Source organism: Pavona decussata, unplaced genomic scaffold (genome assembly GCF_977016875.1).
Source record: "Pavona decussata unplaced genomic scaffold, jaPavDecu1.1 SCAFFOLD_712, whole genome shotgun sequence".
NCBI classification, from domain to species: Eukaryota; Metazoa; Cnidaria; class Anthozoa; order Scleractinia; family Agariciidae; genus Pavona; species Pavona decussata.
In genome coordinates, this window is record NW_028145900.1 from 19052 (window position 1) to 43804 (window position 24753).

General features: G+C 39.6%; 1 protein-coding gene and 1 pseudogene across 1 annotated transcript; one reads left to right on the top strand and one right to left on the bottom strand.

Moving 5' to 3' along the window:
* Window positions 1–15011: 15011 nt before the first annotated feature.
* Window positions 15012–16826, bottom strand: LOC146448979 (uncharacterized). The gene has a single exon (XM_085102070.1). It carries the CDS (start codon window positions 16758–16760, stop codon window positions 15828–15830), a length of 933 nt encoding a protein of 310 aa, XP_084958196.1. The 5' UTR covers window positions 16761–16826; the 3' UTR covers window positions 15012–15827.
* Window positions 16827–17152: 326 nt separating this feature from the next.
* LOC146448980 (uncharacterized) lies at window positions 17153–21805 on the top strand (annotated as a pseudogene).
* Window positions 21806–24753: the final 2948 nt, after the last annotated feature.

Consider the following 24753-nt stretch of genomic DNA (forward strand, 5'->3'; position numbering starts at 1 on the left):
ATGGTATAAGTCAAATGAGTCCAATGAGCTTGATCAAATGAAAATATGGTGCATATATTATAGCCCTGCTTGTCTAAATCACATTTCTTTTTTGTCAAGCAATGTAACTGATGTTAACAGAGGCCCTTGAAGCCCGAACTTAGCCTGTCATTTCAGGATATGTTGTATCTAAGAGACCTGTTAGCCTTTGTTCTATGGCAGTCATTAAGGACATGATTTCTAGCCAAAAAATACAACTCTTAAAAGCACCGTTTCTTGTTCATTTCATTTCTACGGATCATTCTGAAGTGATTTATGATGCAAAGCAGAATATCAATCCTTTCTTGCAAATTCAAGGATATACCCTTGTGCTTAAGCTCAATGGTATAAGTCAAATGAGTCCAATGAGCTTGATCAAATGAAAATATGGTGCATATATTATAGCCCTGCTTGTCTAAATCACATTTCTTTTTTGTCAAGCAATGTAACTGATGTTAACAGAGGCCCTTGAAGCCCGAACTTAGCCTGTCATTTCAGGATATGTTGTATCTAAGAGACCTGTTAGCCTTTGTTCTATGGCAGTCATTAAGGACATGATTTCTAGCCAAAAAATACAACTCTTAAAAGCACCGTTTCTTGTTCATTTCATTTCTACGGATCATTCTGAAGTGATTTATGATGCAAAGCAGAATATCAATCCTTTCTTGCAAATTCAAGGATATACCCTTGTGCTTTCTGAGCTGATTTTCCAGAAGGTGGCTACAGAAATTGACGTTTTTGTTATCTTTTCTTAAGATATTTATTTATTTATTTATTTATTTATTTTTTTTAGCGATTCTTATTGAATTTCACATCAGTAACTTAATAGATTACAATGGTCATTAGCAAATATTTATAAAACCAAAATATTTTTCTACTACCCCCCCCCCCCTCCCTCCCTGATTTGCTAACCTAGCCCCACTCTCTCTCAAACGTCTTCTAACCGCGCAACGATTTGGCTTTGAATTCGGCGCGCGCTCTGAGATCAGAACTAATTCATTAGACCTAGCGTTTCGTTTGGCTTCCTGAAGAAAAGTCTTCCTGAGGACATCATTAAGTCTAGTGAGGGGAGAAGTCTTACGAGTGCAGTTTCTGCCTCGTACTAATATGCTTGCTACCAATAGTCCTCTTTTAAGCTAAACGAGTAATTTTCAGTTACTCGGGCTTGGACTATTAAAGGCTTGTATATTGTGGGCTTTGCTTGAGGAGGTGACAGTCTTTGGCTTTAAAAAGTAGGTCTTAGGGATGAGTTCTTTTCGGGCAACGTGAAATTTTCGCGAATTGTTTACCCAGCCAAAGACTTAATATATTTTTGTGGTGGAAAAGGGCGCTAACCCTTCCCTTTTCAAATGTTGATTTCAACATCCGGGATATAAGCTGATATGGAAAACACTAGCAAGAATGGGCAAGGATTTTCTCTTCAAGAAGCGTGAGTTTGAAAAGCTATTCTATTATTTTTCGCCGTTATAACTGTAGCGTTGTTAGGCTAGTCATCGATTAGTCGAGAAGTGCGATTTTGGTCGGATTTCCGGACTCAATGTCATAAATAATTTCCAGATGTTCGTTCGGCGTGATTCTCATTACGTCTTGAACTTATAATTAACACGGAAAATAAATTTAAAACGCTGGTTTGCCCCGATTAAGCCGATTCTTTTGTGGAAGGCTAGTCTTGAGCGCTTAAAGACCGGGTTTTGGTTGAGATTTAAGATGCGTTGGCGCCGTTAATAATTACCAAGTGTCACACTTGTTTAGTCGGATCACAGGTCATGTCTCATTTCACTCGGGTGTCAATGTCACGTCTAATTCCAAAGAAAAGCCCCTCTTTTCTCTTTCATAGTATTTCCTGACCTTACTTTATTGTGATAAACCGTAACTGGAGTATTGTTAATGACTAGCATATTCCTTCAGCTTAGAAAGTCTCAAAATGTGCTCAATTTCTGTAGCCACCTTTTTGAAAATCAGCTCAGAAAGCTCAATGGTATAAGTCAAATGAGTCCAATGAGCTTGATCAAATGAAAATATGGTGCATATATTATAGCCCTGCTTGTCTAAATCACATTTCTTTTTTGTCAAGCAATGTAACTGATGTTAACAGAGGCCCTTGAAGCCCGAACTTAGCCTGTCATTTCAGGATATGTTGTATCTAAGAGACCTGTTAGCCTTTGTTCTATGGCAGTCATTAAGGACATGATTTCTAGCCAAAAAATACAACTCTTAAAAGCACCGTTTCTTGTTCATTTCATTTCTACGGATCATTCTGAAGTGATTTATGATGCAAAGCAGAATATCAATCCTTTCTTGCAAATTCAAGGATATACCCTTGTGCTTAAGCTCAATGGTATAAGTCAAATGAGTCCAATGAGCTTGATCAAATGAAAATATGGTGCATATATTATAGCCCTGCTTGTCTAAATCACATTTCTTTTTTGTCAAGCAATGTAACTGATGTTAACAGAGGCCCTTGAAGCCCGAACTTAGCCTGTCATTTCAGGATATGTTGTATCTAAGAGACCTGTTAGCCTTTGTTCTATGGCAGTCATTAAGGACATGATTTCTAGCCAAAAAATACAACTCTTAAAAGCACCGTTTCTTGTTCATTTCATTTCTACGGATCATTCTGAAGTGATTTATGATGCAAAGCAGAATATCAATCCTTTCTTGCAAATTCAAGGATATACCCTTGTGCTTTCTGAGCTGATTTTCCAGAAGGTGGCTACAGAAATTGACGTTTTTGTTATCTTTTCTTAAGATATTTATTTATTTATTTATTTATTTTTTTTAGCGATTCTTATTGAATTTCACATCAGTAACTTAATAGATTACAATGGTCATTAGCAAATATTTATAAAACCAAAATATTTTTCTACTACCCCCCCCCCCCTCCCTCCCTGATTTGCTAACCTAGCCCCACTCTCTCTCAAACGTCTTCTAACCGCGCAACGATTTGGCTTTGAATTCGGCGCGCGCTCTGAGATCAGAACTAATTCATTAGACCTAGCGTTTCGTTTGGCTTCCTGAAGAAAAGTTTTCCTGAGGACATCATTAAGTCTAGTGAGGGGAGAAGTCTTACGAGTGCAGTTTCTGCCTCGTACTAATATGCTTGCTACCAATAGTCCTCTTTCAAGCTAAACGAGTAATTTTCAGTTACTCGGGCTTGGACTATTAAAGGCTTGTATATTGTGGGCTTTGCTTGAGGAGGTGACAGTCTTTGGCTTTAAAAAGTAGGTCTTAGGGATGAGTTCTTTTCGGGCAACGTGAAATTTTCGCGAATTGTTTACCCAGCCAAAGACTTAATATATTTTTGTGGTGGAAAAGGGCGCTAACCCTTCCCTTTTCAAATGTTGATTTCAACATCCGGGATATAAGCTGATATGGAAAACACTAGCAAGAATGGGCAAGGATTTTCTCTTCAAGAAGCGTGAGTTTGAAAAGCTATTCTATTATTTTTCGCCGTTATAACTGTAGCGTTGTTAGGCTAGTCATCGATTAGTCGAGAAGTGCGATTTTGGTCGGATTTCCGGACTCAATGTCATAAATAATTTCCAGATGTTCGTTCGGCGTGATTCTCATTACGTCTTGAACTTATAATTAACACGGAAAATCAATTTAAAACGCTGGTTTGCCCCGATTAAGCCGATTCTTTTGTGGAAGGCTAGTCTTGATCGCTTAAAGACCGGGTTTTGGTTGAGATTTAAGATGCGTTGGCGCCGTTAATAATTACCAAGTGTCACACTTGTTTAGTCGGATCACAGGTCATGTCTCATTTCACTCGGGTGTCAATGTCACGTCTAATTCCAAAGAAAAGCCCCTCTTTTCTCTTTCATAGTATTTCCTGACCTTACTTTATTGTGATAAACCGTAACTGGAGTATTGTTAATGACTAGCATATTCCTTCAGCTTAGAAAGTCTCAAAATGTGCTCAATTTCTGTAGCCACCTTTTTGAAAATCAGCTCAGAAAGCTCAATGGTATAAGTCAAATGAGTCCAATGAGCTTGATCAAATGAAAATATGGTGCATATATTATAGCCCTGCTTGTCTAAATCACATTTCTTTTTTGTCAAGCAATGTAACTGATGTTAACAGAGGCCCTTGAAGCCCGAACTTAGCCTGTCATTTCAGGATATGTTGTATCTAAGAGACCTGTTAGCCTTTGTTCTATGGCAGTCATTAAGGACATGATTTCTAGCCAAAAAATACAACTCTTAAAAGCACCGTTTCTTGTTCATTTCATTTCTACGGATCATTCTGAAGTGATTTATGATGCAAAGCAGAATATCAATCCTTTCTTGCAAATTCAAGGATATACCCTTGTGCTTAAGCTCAATGGTATAAGTCAAATGAGTCCAATGAGCTTGATCAAATGAAAATATGGTGCATATATTATAGCCCTGCTTGTCTAAATCACATTTCTTTTTTGTCAAGCAATGTAACTGATGTTAACAGAGGCCCTTGAAGCCCGAACTTAGCCTGTCATTTCAGGATATGTTGTATCTAAGAGACCTGTTAGCCTTTGTTCTATGGCAGTCATTAAGGACATGATTTCTAGCCAAAAAATACAACTCTTAAAAGCACCGTTTCTTGTTCATTTCATTTCTACGGATCATTCTGAAGTGATTTATGATGCAAAGCAGAATATCAATCCTTTCTTGCAAATTCAAGGATATACCCTTGTGCTTTCTGAGCTGATTTTCCAGAAGGTGGCTACAGAAATTGACGTTTTTGTTATCTTTTCTTAAGATATTTATTTATTTATTTATTTTTTTTAGCGATTCTTATTGAATTTCACATCAGTAACTTAATAGATTACAATGGTCATTAGCAAATATTTATAAAACCAAAATATTTTTCTACTACCCCCCCCCCCCCTCCCTCCCTGATTTGCTAACCTAGCCCCACTCTCTCTCAAACGTCTTCTAACCGCGCAACGATTTGGCTTTGAATTCGGCGCGCGCTCTGAGATCAGAACTAATTCATTAGACCTAGCGTTTCGTTTGGCTTCCTGAAGAAAAGTCTTCCTGAGGACATCATTAAGTCTAGTGAGGGGAGAAGTCTTACGAGTGCAGTTTCTGCCTCGTACTAATATGCTTGCTACCAATAGTCCTCTTTTAAGCTAAACGAGTAATTTTCAGTTACTCGGGCTTGGACTATTAAAGGCTTGTATATTGTGGGCTTTGCTTGAGGAGGTGACAGTCTTTGGCTTTAAAAAGTAGGTCTTAGGGATGAGTTCTTTTCGGGCAACGTGAAATTTTCGCGAATTGTTTACCCAGCCAAAGACTTAATATATTTTTGTGGTGGAAAAGGGCGCTAACCCTTCCCTTTTCAAATGTTGATTTCAACATCCGGGATATAAGCTGATATGGAAAACACTAGCAAGAATGGGCAAGGATTTTCTCTTCAAGAAGCGTGAGTTTGAAAAGCTATTCTATTATTTTTCGCCGTTATAACTGTAGCGTTGTTAGGCTAGTCATCGATTAGTCGAGAAGTGCGATTTTGGTCGGATTTCCGGACTCAATGTCATAAATAATTTCCAGATGTTCGTTCGGCGTGATTCTCATTACGTCTTGAACTTATAATTAACACGGAAAATCAATTTAAAACGCTGGTTTGCCCCGATTAAGCCGATTCTTTTGTGGAAGGCTAGTCTTGAGCGCTTAAAGACCGGGTTTTGGTTGAGATTTAAGATGCGTTGGCGCCGTTAATAATTACCAAGTGTCACACTTGTTTAGTCGGATCACAGGTCATGTCTCATTTCACTCGGGTGTCAATGTCACGTCTAATTCCAAAGAAAAGCCCCTCTTTTCTCTTTCATAGTATTTCCTGACCTTACTTTATTGTGATAAACCGTAACTGGAGTATTGTTAATGACTAGCATATTCCTTCAGCTTAGAAAGTCTCAAAATGTGCTCAATTTCTGTAGCCACCTTTTTGAAAATCAGCTCAGATATATATATATATATATCTACCTGGATTTTCAAAAACATACCTGCACTTAACCTACGCAGAGACAGAAAGTTCACCCTAACTGAGTCTCACAACACTTCCCTCCCCACCCCTCTGCTTTTCACACAAACTTGCAAGTCACTCACCTGCATTTAGGCCACACTCCAGGCTTTGTGTCAGCTTGATGCAATTGATTGTCAACAGCCTGTGTCTTTATGGGGGAGGTCAAAGGGCATTAGAATTAAGTCACCCTGGTTTAAGAAAAACAGCAAATTGGACCAAGCTGAAGGCTACAATACCCTCCCCTCCCCACCCCGGAGCTTTTGACACACAACCAAGAGCTACCCCCAAGCAGTAAGCCCTCACCCTGGGCTAGCTCACAGACTGGTCCTTGACGGCAAGCCCCCTCAAGTTTGGAGAACCACAGAGGCCTGAAGCTGGGCGGTGCCCAGCTTCAGGCCCAGTTCTAGCAGGCACGTTTTTGCAAATTCGCACAGATATCACAGGCAAATAGCTCTCTGGAAGGCAAAAATTGAGTTTGCAGGCAAAATGTACTAAGTCTCGCATGTAGCAGCTCAACTTGGGACAAGCCCACTTAAATTGACTGCTAATATCTACCTGGATTTTCAAAAACATACCTGCACTTAACCTACGCAGAGACAGAAAGTTCACCCTAACTGAGTCTCACAACACTTCCCTCCCCACCCCTCTGCTTTTCACACAAACTTGCAAGTCACTCACCTGCATTTAGGCCACACTCCAGGCTTTGTGTCAGCTTGATGCAATTGATTGTCAACAGCCTATGTCTCTATGGGGGAGGTCAAAGAGCATTAGAATTAAGTCACCCTGGTTTAAGAAAAACAGCAAATTGGACCAAGCTGAAGGCTACAATACCCTCCCCTCCCCACCCCGGAGCTTTTGACACACAACCAAGAGCTACCCCCCAGCAGTAAGCCCTCACCCTGGGCTAGCTCACAGACTGGTCCTTGACGGCAAGCCCCCTCAAGTTTGGAGAACCACAGAGGCCTGAAGCTGGGCGGTGCCCAGCTTCAGGCCCAGTTCTAGCAGGCACGTTTTTGCAAATTCGCACAGATATCACAGGCAAATAGCTCTCTGGAAGGCAAAAATTGAGTTTGCAGGCAAAATGTACTAAGTCTCGCATGTAGCAGCTCAACTTGGGACAAGCCCACTTAAATTGACTGCTAATAAATTATGACAGGCAAATAGCTCTCTGGAAGGCAAAAATTGAGGTTGCAGGCAAAATGTACTAAGTCTAGCATGTAGCAGCTCAACTTGGGATAAGCCCACTTAAATTGACTGCTAATATTATCACAGGCAAATAGCTCTCTGGAAGGCAAAAATTGAGTTTGCAGGCAAAATGTACTAAGTCTAGCACGTAGCAGCCCAACTCGAGATAAGCCCAGTTACATTGACTGCTAATAATTTATCACAGGCAAATAGCTCTCTGGAAGGCAAAAATTGAGTTTGGAGGCAAAATATACTAATTCTAGCATGTAGCAGCTCAAGGCGGGAGAAGCTCACTTACATTGACCGCTAATAATTATCACAGGCAAATAGCTCTCTGGAAGGCAAAAATTGAGTTTGCTGGCAAAATGTACTAAGTCATTAGCTAGCGTGTAGCAGCTTAAGTCAGGATAAGCTCACTTACATTGACTGCTAATAGTTATCACAGGCAAAGTAAGCTCCCTGGAAGGCAAAAATTGAGTTTGAGGGCAAAAGTTTAAGTTTGGCTAACAGGTGCAGGTCAAGTCGAGATAAGTTACATAGCATGCTGATATTAAAAAAATATATTATTATAATTAATATTTGGTCAAGATGGATGGTTATAGGCCTTACTACGGTTTTCGACACCATTTTGATGAGTCGGCAAATAGGCTTGAAATAACAGTTTTTGTATGGAAATCTGATGTCAAATAATTAGCAATTATTTACCAATCTGGAGGCGAATAGAATATTTACCGAGCCACGAAGCCGCTAGGTAAATATCCATGACTTTCACCAACACCGAGGTAAATAAAATAATTGTTTTAGTATATACCACACAAGCTGAATAACTAGTGGACCAAAAAATTAATTTACCTCTGACAAATTATACTGACAAATGGTATGAAATTTTAAAATCTTAGGCAGGCAGTACGCGATTTCTTAATTTTAGAAGTTCTGTCTCGCTTTCTTGCAGCCAAATCAAATTTTTGGAGACACTAATGTCTTGTTTAGTTCTTACAGTGTCATTTCTTCAAATTTTCTGTGAAATTTGTCTTAATGTTGAAACCATGGGCACTAAAAAATATTAGATGTTTTATTGTTTTCATTGTAATTTTCGTGCTCGGCAGTTTTTGTAAACAAGGGATTTAATTTTTATTTTTAGCCTAAGAATATGAGGTTGAAAAGATTAAAAAACTTACCATTTAATTACATCAACCAAACTTGGTTGCCATTTTTTTAACAGCTGCTTCGTTTATCGAAATAGTTTCCTCTTAAGTAACCATGGCAAAACAGGAAGCCATCTTGTTTTTCTTCTGCTGTTTGGAGGTGAATAGTACTTGACTATAAAGCACCACCAAAATAGCCAATCAGCGTGTGCGAAAAGTACTATTCACTTGTGTGGTGTATACTAACTTTTATAAACATCACTTCTGAAAAATTCATGAATTGGAAACTTTTGGCACTAGGAAAGGGATTTTAATAAAAAATTGGAGGGATGTAGCTGTGCCAGAAAGCTTCCAGTTGTGTTTTGAATTTTTCCATACATTTCCCTGTATTTTTTCCCGTGAACCATTTTTAGTAGCAGTTTACGGCTGGTTTGCTAGACAATTATTATTCAACACATTGTGACACTGCCCAAATATGGTCATGGTGAATTCAATATATGTCGCCCGCAGACAACGGATATCCTGCGATATAAGTAGTTTTCGTGTGTCGGGGAGAAAAATGGCATGCAGATCAGGGCTTCAAAAAGTAACAGCCTTGCAAGACCACCAAAATATTAATAACGCTGTTTTATACTGAACACAAAGAAGGCAACCAAGTTTGCTGTTAAGAATTGTAATGGTTAGTGTAAAAGCGTTTACTGCTTACCTTTCGGTTTATATTATGAACTGGAAAATTATAGTTCAGCAAAACGTTTGATATATTTTTGGCTAGACTTATGGTTTGTCCCATATTCTAGCAAAGGCTCAGAAATTGCAAACAGTACATGTTTTTCGTAGATTGGTTCTCGCAACCGTTAAACCGAGATCTCGACTCGTCTTGAAGAAATGAAGAAAACCAACGGAGAAAATCCGAGCTCGCTGCACTGAAGTATCCCGAGAAATTTTAGCTTTCAGTGGCAGACAAAATGACGCCGAGTACAAAGCAATTATTCTCAGAAGCATCAGAGCCGCTTAAAAAACTGTTAGTTTCTTAAAAGATCCAGAGTTCTTGCAAGCAACAAGGTACTAGATGTGTTTGTCAAAACACTGAGGAAAGATCGTGAAATTGCTTGCGTAGTAAACAAAGAAACAGTCTCACCCAAGAAATCATTGTAAAGCTTTTCCAGTCTGTTCAGCTCGGCCCGGCTGAACAAATCCTTCCCAGCTTAAAAAAAAAAGTTGGTTTTTAGCTTTTGTGGCCTCAATTTGTGGAAAATTTTGCCGGAGCGATGGCCACACCAGACGAGTACTCAATTTTTTTTAATTTGATGCAATTAGCGCTCTCGATTTCATTCAAACTTGAATTGAAAGCTTCCATTGTCATGCATGCCGCTCCGCGCGCGGGAAAATGTTACAAGTTTCTTTTTCTTTTCTTTTCTTTTTTTTTTTTTTTGACAAATAAAGATCGCCTCCAGCTTTTATGCTATAAACCTCAGTCCTTTGTTATCAATGTGTTCAATAACAAGACAATTATCCTGCTCAATATTGCGGGAATATCGCCTGATTTTACTCAGCCGACGGCCTCGTCGGCTAAGTAAAGGCGATATCCTGCGTGATTTCGCAGGATAATCGTTAATGCATGGAAAGTTCAAAACGCGACTGGACAGCTACATCCCTCCAATTTTTTTTCTTTTAAAAATCCTTTTCCTGGTGCCAAAAGTTTCCAATTCATGAATTTTTCAGAAGCGATGTTTTATAATATTATTTGACATCGGATTTTCATACAAACACAGTTATTTCAAGTCTGTTTGCCTACTCGTCAAAATGGCGTCGAAAACCGTGATAAGGCCTTTATAATTGTCCAATTTTTTTTTCGCGTTTTATCTCGTCTCGGTCCATAAAAACGCAAAAAACGCAAATAAAGAGCGAGGCCAATATCCAGCCATCTTGACCGAACAAGCTTGGTCAATAAAGGATTTATTATATGGCTTAAATTAATATCTTCAAGTTAAACTACAACAACAAAACAAAACGGAATATGCAACTGTTCTGTTCGGAAAGATATTCTTCACTGACTAGCCGGCCGGTATAGGATATATTATCATTTTTGGATTAGCATGTAATCACAGAAAACAAGGAATCGTAAATTATCCTAACGCTCTAACTTTATAATGGTTTAAAGGGAGCATACAATTATCAAGTACGAAAAATTTAGATTTTCCCAAGTGCAAGATTCGGCAAACTCGCCATTTTCAGCCGATAGCGCCATGCGGTAAATTAATAAATATTTTCACACATTTTTCGCCCTCCAATCAATAATTCTTGAATGAAACAATACATTTTAAAATTAGATGCAAACATAAGCCGAAAAATAGGGCGGGTAAAGCAGACAACTGGGCGAAACTTTGAAAAGATTTTGTTGTTTACAACAACCAAGTCAAGCGGCTAAATTTAAATCGTGACCTTCTTCGGTAAACTTGAGAAAAACATTCTTCGGAACTGCTCTAAGTCACTGAAACACTTAACGCAACTTTCACTACGCTGTGATTTTAATACATTCATTGCAAACCTAGAGAACTAATCAATTTAGTACTTGACTAGAGACATACAATGAGTTTTAAAAAATAAACTTATCTACACACAGAGCAACTCACCGCTGATTCAACTCATTCATTGTGGCTGAAGCAAAATTTTCACTACACCAGGATGAATCCATTCTCTTTCCTTTCGTATAGGTAGATATTGACAGTTTACCGAACATATTAGTAAGCATTTTCCCGCAGAACAACGAGAAAATCGAATAAAATATTGCGTTGATGCTCGGGATTAAACTTTCGATGCCAAGCGGCACGGACGGTCAAAGGGTGATACAGAGCGGGCATCAGAGAGAGCTCCAATCACAGCGCACGATTTGTCTCATTTTTCCCGCTCACGGAGCCAGCCATATAATATAATATTTTTTTCAATAAGACGGGCCGATTGTTGTGCAAAAATCGGCCCGATCGATCGGTCGTGTAAATTAGCTTTAAATACCGTTTCCAATTTTTTTAAAATTTAGACACCAACTTACAGGATTCAGTGGAGTTTTTACAACCTAAAATTTTGCTTTACAACCACAGGCAGCAAGAGCTGATTTCCTTCCTTCTGAAAATTAGCTTCTAAATTTATAGGTCTTTCATTTCCTAAGTTTTCCTAGCCATGTTACAGAGAAGCTAATTCGCCAACAGTCAGCATTATTTACAAGCGATTTTGGAGAGAAGACAATGTCTATTTGTAGAGTATCAAGTTCAATTTATTTTATTACATACGGCTTTATTGCGCGAATTAACACTATGCGAGACAGTAAAAATGTGAGCTGTCTGGCTAAATAACAATCAATTGCACCGTAGAGCAATTTGAAGATTTCTTTGATGTGGACATCAAAATAAGATCGAGAGAAAGTATTTATAACATAGAACGCGTGCTTTCCTATTCCTATTGGTGTCATTATGGTACATTCCTGTGATGTAACCGGTCTGTACATTGTACGTGACATCTGAACTAAAGTTTGAAGGAGGCGTGATATGTAATACGTTATCGGCTGCTTTCAGAATTGAAAAGAATGTTCAGGAATTTACGAGATTACTTTCCTAGTTGCTAAATAAACGACAACTCATTGCCACTTTCCACAAATTAATGTCTTCAGTTGCACGTTAAAGCAAAGAAAATGGCTTCGATTTCTGGTTTAGGGTCCGAGGCACGCGTCCGTCTGGCAAACCACTCAGCAAGCACATGCGATAGGCAAGTGACAATCGATGTAAACAAGTTAGTGTATCGATTCGACCCCGACAGCCGCTGGACATATTTCCGAGATGGTGCTCCTCTGGCAAGTTCAGTTGAAAGAGGGCTTAAGAAAACTAGGTCTAAACTTCAAAAGGTTTACGTTAACAAACAGAGAAAAATAACTGCACGGAAAAACAGACCTCATCGAGAACTAGCACGAATGTCTTTGATTTGTTCTTGCGACCAAGGCTGTTTAATGAGACGGCCACCAGCTGAATGTCGTCAATTAATACAGCTCCTACGACAAAGCTTCTATCAGAAAAGTTATAATGAACAGAATTACATTCTTTCGGGACTAATGGAAGTCAGCGTTTGTCCGAGTGGAGTCAGGAGAGTTACCTACAGAATACCAACTTTAGGAAGAGTTTGTCGTGGCGCGTTTGAGAAATGTTATGCATTTTCTAACGCGAAAATCAAAGTTCTGCTTAGGAAAATGAACGCCGATGGTGTCACAATTCAGCAAGACATGAGAGGGCGGCATGGAAATAATGCAAGAACACTTTTGCCAGAGGCGCGGAAGGCTGTCATTGACTTTATCTGCTCGTATAAGGCGGATGCGTCACATTATCGAAGAGCAAGGACTCAGAAGAGGTACTTTGACTCAAATGTGTCCATGAGGAAGATGTGGCGTGACTTCGTTGCAAAGAACCCTGATTTTAAAACGAACCGGTCACAGATAAAAAATAGGGGTCCTGTGATAAGTTTTTCCTCTTTTAGAAACATTTTTAATCTAAACTTGCGAGACATGTTTAGTTTTCGAAAAGCTAGGATGGATACTTGTCAGTACTGCGATCAAATGGAAAACCAAATCAATACTCTGTGTTTAGAAATTAACCACGGTAACGCAGAACGCGTCAGTGAGTTAGAGCGTCTACGACAGGAACACGACGCACACCAGCTAGAAAGTGAAACGAGATTCGCTTCTCAAAAATATGACATGGTTGTTCTTTCAAAGAGACAGTAATTTCAAGAACTGTTCCTTAAAAAAACTGTTTTGCGTATGCAGTCAGTCTCACATCGCAGCGCTGTGCATTTAATTTATATTATTTTGAATAGAACTCCGACTTTTTCTTAATAAACTGTGTTTAAATTTAGAAGTGCCTTTTAGTTTTATCTGTATTTAACCTGCTACAACGAAAATCCCAGCGTCATATGGTACCTTGGCTGTTTTTTAAAGAAGACGGAAATATAATACTCGTGTTATTATGTTTAGAGACTAAGTTCTCTTAAATTCACGTATTTTTATGGACCGGTCTGTATAAACACAAAAGAAAAAAAATAAGCTTGGTCAGTAAAGGAGTTGTTTTACGGCTTTACTGTCTAAAGCATAGCACAAAGGAGACTGACAACTTTTCTGTTCAGTGCTTGGAAAGAAACTTTTACGGTGAAAAAAAATATATTTTCAGTGGATTTACATTTCCATGTAATCTGATGGAAAACGGGCTATCGAAAAATAACTCTTAGAGCCTGGAAATTACGTTCGGATACAAGTTTGACATCTAATGAGCATAACACAGAGGTAATCTTTAAATGTACAGGAAGTCTTTGACGAATCAATCGTGTTAAGCATCTGCTTGATAATTCCACTACTGGTGTCGGTGTTGAATGCTATCGTATTCAGCAAGCTTTTCTGTTCCCCCTCTGTTTGGTCTAACATCACAAAGAGGAACGTTCCATGCGTTCAGACAGTGCAGAATTTAGCCGTTCGCATTGCAACTGGAGTAAAGTTAAGACATACCATCACCTCACGCCATCTTGAAAACCGCTTCACTGGTTGCCATAATGACTTTTAAATGTGTTAAAGGACTCGCCCAGCCCTATTTCAGAAAAAAACTTAATTAAGAAAAAGAGCGTTGTGTACTCTCCTCATACCAGAAACATCAATAAGTAAATAACATGGGCTCCTTAAACCAGGGGTTTCTATATTCTTAATGAAATGAGGTAGAAATTTTATAAATAAGTCTTTTCACTTGTTAAAACAGACATTGCCGATAAAGGCGCTACGAAAGAACAGGTTTATTTTGCTATATGACTTGAGCGTGCAATTAGTTGTTTATGCCATTTGGCGCGCGAGGGCCGAATTGGCATTATTTTCAAACCACAAAGCGTACGTTTGTTACACATTTCTCAGCGTCTATAATAAGTTCCGGTGATTCAGGTGGAAACTGTATTACCATATAAGTTCATGGATCTCCGGGTACGCCTGAATATGGAATACAGCCAAGCCAGACACTCTGCGTCGTTTCTGTTCTTCCGTGTGACTTCGTGTCGAAGTGTAAAAAAAAAAAAAAAAAAAAAAAAAAACAGTGAAAGCCTAATTAAACTTTCAACAATAGGCACGCTATATATGCACCCGAACGATTGCTGGAAATCGCGCAATCGAATCACCAAAAACACACGGAACTTCAAGGTAGTGATACCATTAAATCTATTAAGTCATCCGTATTATTAAGTTCAGCCTTACTCACAGGCCTGAGTGTGAAGGGCTCGGCGCGCTAACTTAACAACTTTATTCCTGAAAAGAAGGCTAAAAGATGTTACGCCACAGTCATGCACGTCACCGATCTGTAGCGAATTGAGTTTCAAATCTTCATTGAATAACAAAAGCAAAAATTCATTTCATTGTATTAGATCTAAATTGCATATTAAGTCCTATATTAAAATATATCAATTTGTAGGTAGAGTCCTTTGTTAACTCTTTGCATAAAGCTCAACTGATGTTTATGAGACAGTTAGAGACATTGTTTGGTAAAACATCTGATTACTCTCTAAGAAACAACGATTTCAGCTGCCTTAAGGATTGATATCAGACGCTATGCCAAACACTAAAGTAACACTAATTTGGTTACTTGGGCCGTGATCTGTAGTGTTAATTATTCATCCGAGGTCAATGCCTTGCATTGCCTCTGAGCGTTCAAATAAAACACGACTTACAGGGCATAATTACACTTAGTCAACACTGAACAAGGGCTGTGACCATCAGCGCCATGAATCAATTAGTAGTATGGTAAAAACAATGGCACCCAATGAGAGTTTTCTCTCAGATCATTTGAAACGCTTTTTTTAGGCTATCTGGAGTGCCTTTAAAGCTCTGTAGATTCATTTAAAGCTGCGCTATAATATTTTTATCTGTTCGGTCATTCTAGGGGAACTTGAGTCTTTTCGAAATTACTAGGGCATTTTTGTCCATTTCCCAAAAAAATTAGGTCTTATTTCCTTTCCGAAAATCTTAGCTGACCTTTACTCGGTACCCGAAACGACATTTTATCAATCCGAAAACACCAGGCCTTAAATTTCCCATATCACGAAAGTTCAAGGCGAAAATTATTTTTAGAAAATTGTAGGGGATTAAGGGCCTTCCGAACAGACAATCAGTACCGAAACGATCCGTTGGGTGCCCCTGTAAAAACTTGTTCGAAAAAAATACCATTTGTTAAAATGTGCTATTGTTATACGCCCCCACCCCCTTATATTTAAGTAAACGACATTCAGTGGAAATTACTTATATTTATTAAACTCATGCAGTGAATGTGAAAACTGCATCTAATACAACATTAGTACAACTTTACTTAAAGTCCTTCTTGCTGCAGCACCAACTCAGTTGTCATAACGTCTTTTCGACATTTCGTTTCGAGCTAGTGAATACTAAAATCCTATTTATTTCTTCATTATTTTCACTGTGCGGCGTTATCATTTTCATCATCAGTAGAAGGCAGTGATTCATAAAATCGAACAGCATGTTCAGATAAGTATTTCTGTGCTAATTTAACACAAGATCGTTTAACGTCCTCGCGTACCGGCCTCCTTTCTTGTCGTAAATTAGTGAGAAGTTCTGGTCTTAGCTCAGTAGCTTGTTTCCTCTTTATAAAGGAAACTTTCCGCGGTAATTGTTTAGGATTTATTTTGAATCTAATGAAGACGTTATCAGGATGATGGACCAGCTGAAGCTCCCCCTCTTCATTGACTCGTTCTCCATATCCGAAATTGAGCCAGGCGATGTTTTTGACCTCAAACCTTTCCCCTTCTAAGTCCTCGTTACGGCTTACGTACTGTAGTCGAAGGAAAGATTTGTAGTCCTTTATCATGTCTAGGGTAACGCAATGCACTGTGACGCCGGATAGTTTTTCTTGTTCCAAAACTGTTGCCCATTTTAGCGGGGTGTCAATAACTTCGTGCTTTTGGAAGAGCGTTTGTATATTTCCAAATCGTCTATCGCAAACGGAGTAAGTGTGGCCCTCAAGCAAAAATTTCAAGTCAGCTCTTAGAAATTGTCCCCTTCTTACTACATGGTCCAGGTAGAAAAACAGGAAGCATTCCTTGAATTGTCCAGGAGCATTATCACACCAAATAATTAAATGGTCATGCTTTCCAAGCTTATTTTCAAGTTGAATGAGCAAATAATCCATTAAAGATATCACCTCGTTTGGTCCAGTGGTACCGATGGTTTCATCGTACAGAAAACAATGAATGTTTTCTTCGTTGGCGCAGTATATACCCAAGTGGTGTGTTCTAAGCCTCGTGCAGTAATACGCGTCTTGGGAACTGACTTTGGGTGTCTTGAGCGATTTATCAAAATCCAGCTGCAAGGTAATTGTTCTTGGGAACATATCTCTGTGAATATAATGTGTTTCAATATCTAATTATATAAAGAAACCCGTTATATTTATCCTTTGGCAAGCGTATTTATTTTAGCTGGAAGATACGAGAAGCTTCTTGTGACGTGAAACTGGTAAGTTACAGGAGCGTTCTAGAAGAGATTAAGATTTCGCAATTGCAATCACTGCTGCAGATGCAGTAATTACACTGTAGTCCCGTCTATTTTTCTCCTTTTACTTATTCATTTATTACGCAAGGAACGTGCATACAATAAATTGATAATTAGACCATGTACCTTAATTTATTACGAAGTAAAACAAGTGCCATTCTCAGACATTAAGGATAATTCGGAAGGAAGTTTTTGTGTACAACAGCACGACAGGGGGTGTTTTTGTAGAACTGCATGCCATCTGGTGCAGACATCATAGATAATTGCTCAATTATCGGGCAACCAGACCACTTGAGATACAATGAAGAGGGTATATTTGTTTTACTTTTCGCGAATGTTCGAGTGATTGCTGGAGGAAAGGAGCCAAAAAACTAGGACTCTATACTGGCCTAAGATCTGTTTATCACTAGGTTAGGTTTCAGTTATATAACATCTCGTTGAACTATTGGATAGAGCTTCTGATGACAATTTGATTTTTGCGTGTTTCCAAGCCACGCTCTGCTGCTTCCGTCTTTTTTTTTTTCCGCGAATTGTAATTAACTGGTCCGAGCCTGTGGAACTTTGCACCCACTAAACGTTTTCAAAACAATCGTATCTGATTGCATTATTTTGGTAGAACAGGGCAGGGGACGGTGGAGCCTATTTTCAACTGGGGGGCTTGAAAACGAGCGCCGGGTTCGCGAGTCATCCTCCCCCAGAAAATTCTGAAATCGAGAGGCTCGGAAATGGTTTTTCAACATTTTCTATGAGATATTTTCTGCCAAAAAGTTTCCGACAGTTTTTGTATAAGGTCGTAGCTTTGTAAATCCTCGTCACGAAATAAAGCAAGTACGATTCAAACACTACTTTCATCTAGCGGATATACTTTTATGTATTCTACGTCTTTTCTAATGAAAATAACTTGCGAGCATGAATCAAATTAACGTTAACAGAAGTAGTTTACTATTCAGTCAAAAATGTCAAGAGACACGATCCGGTCCCTTGCTCAAAAATGACAACAATCTGACGGAGTCAATAAAAGTAACTAAATGTTTTAACAACTATAAAATGGTCTTTTACAACATATTATTACAAGTTTTGCTCCATGAGTCGGTAGCTCAGTGTAGCAACGGCAATCTTATTTCTTAACACAATAGTTAATGAAAATCCGCCACCGTGAATTTCCCGAAATTTCTCTTGCGATTGTCATTTTATGATACAAAAACATTGGCAACCGGTACCAGGCAAATGCCATCCAGTCTTGTCTTGTGAGTGTTTAGGATGGACAGATTATTAAATCGTGCTCGACACATTTGGGAAAGAAGCCAGGTTTTCCACTCATCTAGCGGTTGAAAACGCTCTCCTGTGAAACTGGTAGCAGGATTAACGTGTATTAGATTACAGACTTTTGTTACTTAGCCAATGAAATCTCGTTCGTGTACATTCAAAGTTTTCGCGTCGCGCGTCACTTGCGCTTCTTGTAAACAAGAAATGCTGGCTGGTTGAAGCGCTCCTTTATAGCAGATGTTAAGCAATCTTATGCTCCAAAGTATAGTCCTTGGTAGTAGTCAAGAGCTGTGCTCGGATGATGTGGCTCACTAGTGCCCACTTCATAACGTGAATGAGCGCGCCGTTTTCTTGGGAGCATCTTCTTTCTCTTTTATTCTTCGTATGTTCCCCATACTAAAACAAAATAAATTGCTGTATTCGTAATAGGTAGAGGGGGGCTACCCCCCCCCCCTCCCCAGCATACCCTGACCCGCCGTCCCCGCAGGGTACAATAATCTTCATGGGGAAAATATAATTTGGAATAACGTTCTACCGTAATGAAGAGTTTCAGTGTGTCGAAGTCTGATTAGTTCAACACAATCACTTTACTTTTTATATAGCGAGTCCAACGTCCCTGACGGATTGTTGTAAGCAAGTAAGTATATCACAAGATTTTCAGTTATGCCATATGCTGCTAACCTCAAATTCCATGCGGCATAGCGATGTTTCAAAAGCTAAAGCGCTTTAGCTAATAATCAGCGTATTGTGAGCTTACGTCGAGCGCGCGTACTGTTCAGTAAAAGTGCCTTAATTTGCTAGCGTGAAGCAACTAATTCTCAAGAAGAAGCGCGGGGCAAAATGTCCTTTTCTAAAACGATTTATTACTTTTGCTGTTGCGAAAGGAAACGAACACAGGTTTGTACCAACAGAAGACATATTCCGAGAGTATTGCGCTGCGGTGCCTGTGTGGACTGAAGATGACAGTCTGCATGGCCAGACTAAATACCTGATGAAGAAGACAGGTTTTTATAAGGCAAGCATAACAGTATCTCAATGCTGCCAGTTTTGCAGTCCTAAATTGGGCTACCTTTTATCCAGAGTATTTTGGCCATTAGTTATGAGTGAAAGAGTAACTTTCTTTGTCTAATGGGCATAATCTTATCTTCAGTGTAGAAATAAATTAATGGCCTTAAAATTATTTTCCAACACAGTTTCGTGGAATTCAATTTTATCGTAAATTTATCCGCTTCCCATTCGGGATACACGTCACACAGTTCCAACAATAAATTGAGGATATATTTTCAACGAACACACGTTTTTTTTTTCTGAACAGTACTTCGGGACATGTAAAACTTCAAAACTACCGTAGTCTTCTCATTTGTTCACCTTTTACGTGCCACTGGCCTTAGCATATTTCTCGTTTTCATTGAGAATTATCGTAAATACAAATGAGACCTTCTATTTGCAGTCGAACCAGCTGTGACTGTGATCACAGTTGAAGTCAGTTAGTCAGTTACAGGGAGTCACCTTCCTAGGAAAACAACTTTCCTTCGTCAAATTGTCGTATGTCTTTTCTTGGAAGGGAAGCCACACAAATGTTGGTCACCAATGGGCACTTTCAGAATGTTTCTACTGTTTTATTGACAAATATGGAGCGGTACAGTACGACACAACAAAATACAATACTGAAATGTATACTTACAAAAAACACTAAACTGAGGTTAAGAAAAACTACTTACAACTTGATATCTCCTATTTTCAACTCAATTTTTAATCCCACAGCTGGACTCCATTATGGTATACAATTTTCTGACAAGTTGCACAACAATACCAGTCTACCGTTTTAATGCTTTCTTTCTTTGTTTTTATCAAGATAGATCCTTTTGAAGGTTACCCCCAAAATCTACTAATTTAGGGCGCTACCCCAAGGACTCAAGGCAGAATGCCAATGTGAAGCCCTTCGTATCAATTAAGAACACAGACCATCCCCGTGTTTTCTTTGTTACCCTTCGTGATATTACAAAGAATACGGAACTTCTGTGGAACTATAACGATGCTGAGTGGGAAATCCAGCAACAAAGGCAAACTCTTCTTTTTAAGTGAATCGCAATACACTCTTTTCTTTTCATAACAATGTTATTTTTTCCGGCCCAGACTGAATACTCTTCTTTTTCTGCCGATGTTAGGCTTAAAATATTCTTGTGAGTATTCTCAGATTTTAGCGTGTGACATTCAGTTTATCAGTTGGCTAGTTTTGCCGTTTAGAGAAAGGAATCATTTTATCCTGTTTTGTTAAAACATATAACTGTATTGTATTTACAAATTTTCAACACAAAATTACATTCTTTTCAAATCTCGGGCTCGGGTTTATTTTTTAAAATATTCTTAAATTCCCCCAAAAATCTCAGCTTCGAAATTCTAATGAAATACATTCCTATAAACAGAAAAGAGTGTTCCGTTTCAGAAACCTATCTCTTGTATTTGACTATTAAATAAAAACTAGAGTGGCTAAACTAACGCGTCTTTCGCGTATTTATCATTCATTCTGCGTAAAGAGAAAGGTTTGACAAGAAGGTAGCTCTAGAGAGACACCATGTATTTTGCTCCCACTTGAGCGTTTAATATTCACAACTACAGTCAACACCCTGACAACACGAACAGCAGCAAGGTCCAAGGCGAAAATAAATTATAGACGTTTCAAAGAAATAAATTCCCGCTATTACGGACAGTCGCTATTTAGAACACTAACTTATGGTCCCGAGGGTGTCCACAATAAAAGGAGTTGGCCGTATTGATTAAAACTTATTATGCTTCCTTTGATGTCCTGTCTTTCCAGACCCGAAAAAACTACTCAAACGAAACCGAACGCTTCATTAATCGGAATAAATCGAGGTTGATAAAACAACTGCGTTCGATTGATTTTGACGATCGAACTGTTGCAAAACAAACAAGAGCGATGGAGCCCTTAGGTTAGAGGACTTTATGTCTTGTAGGGAGTTTCTCTTTATGAACCAAGAAAAAAACGCTTTCATCTCGGTTTGCCGACCTTTCTTAATATAATCATCAGCATTCAATTCTCAGCCGTGTACATCTAACGTAAATTGAATAATTAACCAACAAGGAACGACAAGTTTTAGCCATGAAGACATCATTTGCGTCCCAGCTTATCTCACCACTCATTTCCAAGTGTGACCATCCAACAGCCATTTGTCATTCTGTGAATCCACATGGTGGGATTTTTCTCCCAACGGATCTGCTCATAGGTGCCAGGAAAAAAGTTCGCATGCCATTTCAAACAATTATTCTCCTGTTTGGATGTGAGATTTTCGGCTTTTTCATTAGAAAACGCAATTATTTAATTTGTTATATAATGTGGTTTTGTATACATCAGCTGATAACAGCGTAAAGCATTTGCGATGAGCAAAAGAGAAAATGAAAAATACCCCACATTACTGGGAGGGGTGATTATGCTAGGAAATGACAGAGTAATTACATTTAGCGAGAAATTATTTCATGGTAGCCATGGACTTTAAGTGAGTTTAAACAAAAACTACATGGTAGTTTATCTACTTAGGTAAGGTTCCGTAAAGCCTCCAATATCTCAACTTTCCAACATCAACGCTGGTTTATAGAAATTCCCCTACAGGACAAAAACAAAACAAAGTAAGAACAAGATAAATTAAACCAAGAATCAGTAAAATAAAAAAAATATTAAGAAAATATTATACTTATTTTCTGTCAATTAACCAAAAAATAATTAAAAAGTAAAATAGCTCCTCAGCAATATTATAGTAATCTTTATTGTGTCCAATTTCAAATCGACTCAGTTAATTCCGCGATGAAAAATCCAGTTCAACGTTCAACGTCCCGAACTGGAGTACACAATTTTTTCTTTTTAACTTACAAGGTATCATAGGCAAACACCTCCCTGCAAAGAAAAAATTAAGTTTGCAGCCAAAATATATTTACTACATCTTAGCATGTAGCAGGTCAAGTCTGAACAAACTCACTTACATTAATTGCTAAAAAATTATCATCAGCAAACAGCTCCCTGGAAGGTAAAAATTGAGTTTGCAGGCAAAATGTACTAAGTCTCGCATGTAGCAGCTCAACTTGGCATAAGCCCACTTAAATTGACTGCTAATAATTATCACAGGCAAATAGCTCTCTGGAAGGCAAAAATTGAGGTTTGCAGGCAAAACGTACTAAGTCTTGCATGTAGCAGCTCAACTTGGGACAAGCCCACTTAAATTGACTGCTAATATCTACCTGGATTTTCAAAAACATACCTGCACTTAACCTACGCAGAGACAGGAAGTTCACCCTAACTGAGTCTCACAACACTTCCCTCCCCACCCCTCTGCTTTTCACACAAACTTGCAAGTCACTCACCTGCATTTAGGCCACACTCCAGGCTTTGTGTCAGCTTGATGCAATTGATTGTCAACAGCCTGTGTCTCTATGGGGGAGGTCAAAGGGCATTAGAATTAAGTCACCCTGGTTTAAGAAAAACAGCAAATTGGACCAAGCTGAAGGCTACAATACCCTCCCCTCCCCACCCCGGAGCTTTTGACACACAACCAAGAGCTACCCCCCAGCAGTAAGCCCTCACCCTGGGCTAGCTCACAGACTGGTCCTTGACGGCAAGCCCCCTCAAGTTTGGAGAACCACAGAGGCCTGAAGCTGGGCGGTGCCCAGCTTCAGGCCCAGTTCTAGCAGGCACGTTTTTGCAAATTCGCACAGATATCACAGGCAAATAGCTCTCTGGAAGGCAAAAATTGAGTTTGCAGGCAAAATGTACTAAGTCTCGCATGTAGCAGCTCAACTTGGGACAAGCCCACTTAAATTGACTGCTAATATCTACCTGGATTTTCAAAAACATACCTGCACTTAACCTACGCAGAGACAGAAAGTTCACCCTAACTGAGTCTCACAACACTTCCCTCCCCACCCCTCTGCTTTTCACACAAACTTGCAAGTCACTCACCTGCATTTAGGCCACACTCCAGGCTTTGTGTCAGCTTGATGCAATTGATTGTCAACAGCCTGTGTCTCTATGGGGGAGGTCAAAGGGCATTAGAATTAAGTCACCCTGGTTTAAGAAAAACAGCAAATTGGACCAAGCTGAAGGCTACAATACCCTCCCCTCCCCACCCCGGAGCTTTTGACACACAACCAAGAGCTACCCCCCAGCAGTAAGCCCTCACCCTGGGCTAGCTCACAGACTGGTCCTTGACGGCAAGCCCCCTCAAGTTTGGAGAACCACAGAGGCCTGAAGCTGGGCGGTGCCCAGCTTCAGGCCCAGTTCTAGCAGGCACGTTTTTGCAAATTCGCACAGATATCACAGGCAAATAGCTCTCTGGAAGGCAAAAATTGAGTTTGCAGGCAAAATGTACTAAGTCTCGCATGTAGCAGCTCAACTTGGGACAAGCCCACTTAAATTGACTGCTAATATCTACCTGGATTTTCAAAAACATACCTGCACTTAACCTACGCAGAGACAGAAAGTTCACCCTAACTGAGTCTCACAACACTTCCCTCCCCACCCCTCTGCTTTTCACACAAACTTGCAAGTCACTCACCTGCATTTAGGCCACACTCCAGGCTTTGTGTCAGCTTGATGCAATTGATTGTCAACAGCCTGTGTCTCTATGGGGGAGGTCAAAGGGCATTAGAATTAAGTCACCCTGGTTTAAGGAAAACAGCAAATTGGACCAAGGTGAAGGCTACAATACCCTCCCCTCCCCACCCCGGAGCTTTTGACACACAACCAAGAGCTACCCCCCAGCAGTAAGCCCTCACCCTGGGCTAGCTCACAGACTGGTCCTTGACGGCAAGCCCCCTCAAGTTTGGAGAACCACAGAGGCCTGAAGCTGGGCGGTGCCCAGCTTCAGGCCCAGTTCTAGCAGGCACGTTTTTGCAAATTCGCACAGATATCACAGGCAAATAGCTCTCTGGAAGGCAAAAATTGAGTTTGCAGGCAAAATGTACTAAGTCTCGCATGTAGCAGCTCAACTTGGGACAAGCCCACTTAAATTGACTGCTAATATCTACCTGGATTTTCAAAAACATACCTGCACTTAACCTACGCAGAGACAGAAAGTTCACCCTAACTGAGTCTCACAACACTTCCCTCCCCACCCCTCTGCTTTTCACACAAACTTGCAAGTCACTCACCTGCATTTAGGCCACACTCCAGGCTTTGTGTCAGCTTGATGCAATTGATTGTCAACAGCCTGTGTCTCTATGGGGGAGGTCAAAGGGCATTAGAATTAAGTCACCCTGGTTTAAGAAAAACAGCAAATTGGACCAAGCTGAAGGCTACAATACCCTCCCCTCCCCACCCCGGAGCTTTTGACACACAACCAAGAGCTACCCCCCAGCAGTAAGCCCTCACCCTGGGCTAGCTCACAGACTGGTCCTTGACGGCAAGCCCCCTCAAGTTTGGAGAACCACAGAGGCCTGAAGCTGGGCGGTGCCCAGCTTCAGGCCCAGTTCTAGCAGGCACGTTTTTGCAAATTCGCACAGATATCACAGGCAAATAGCTCTCTGGAAGGCAAAAATTGAGTTTGCAGGCAAAATGTACT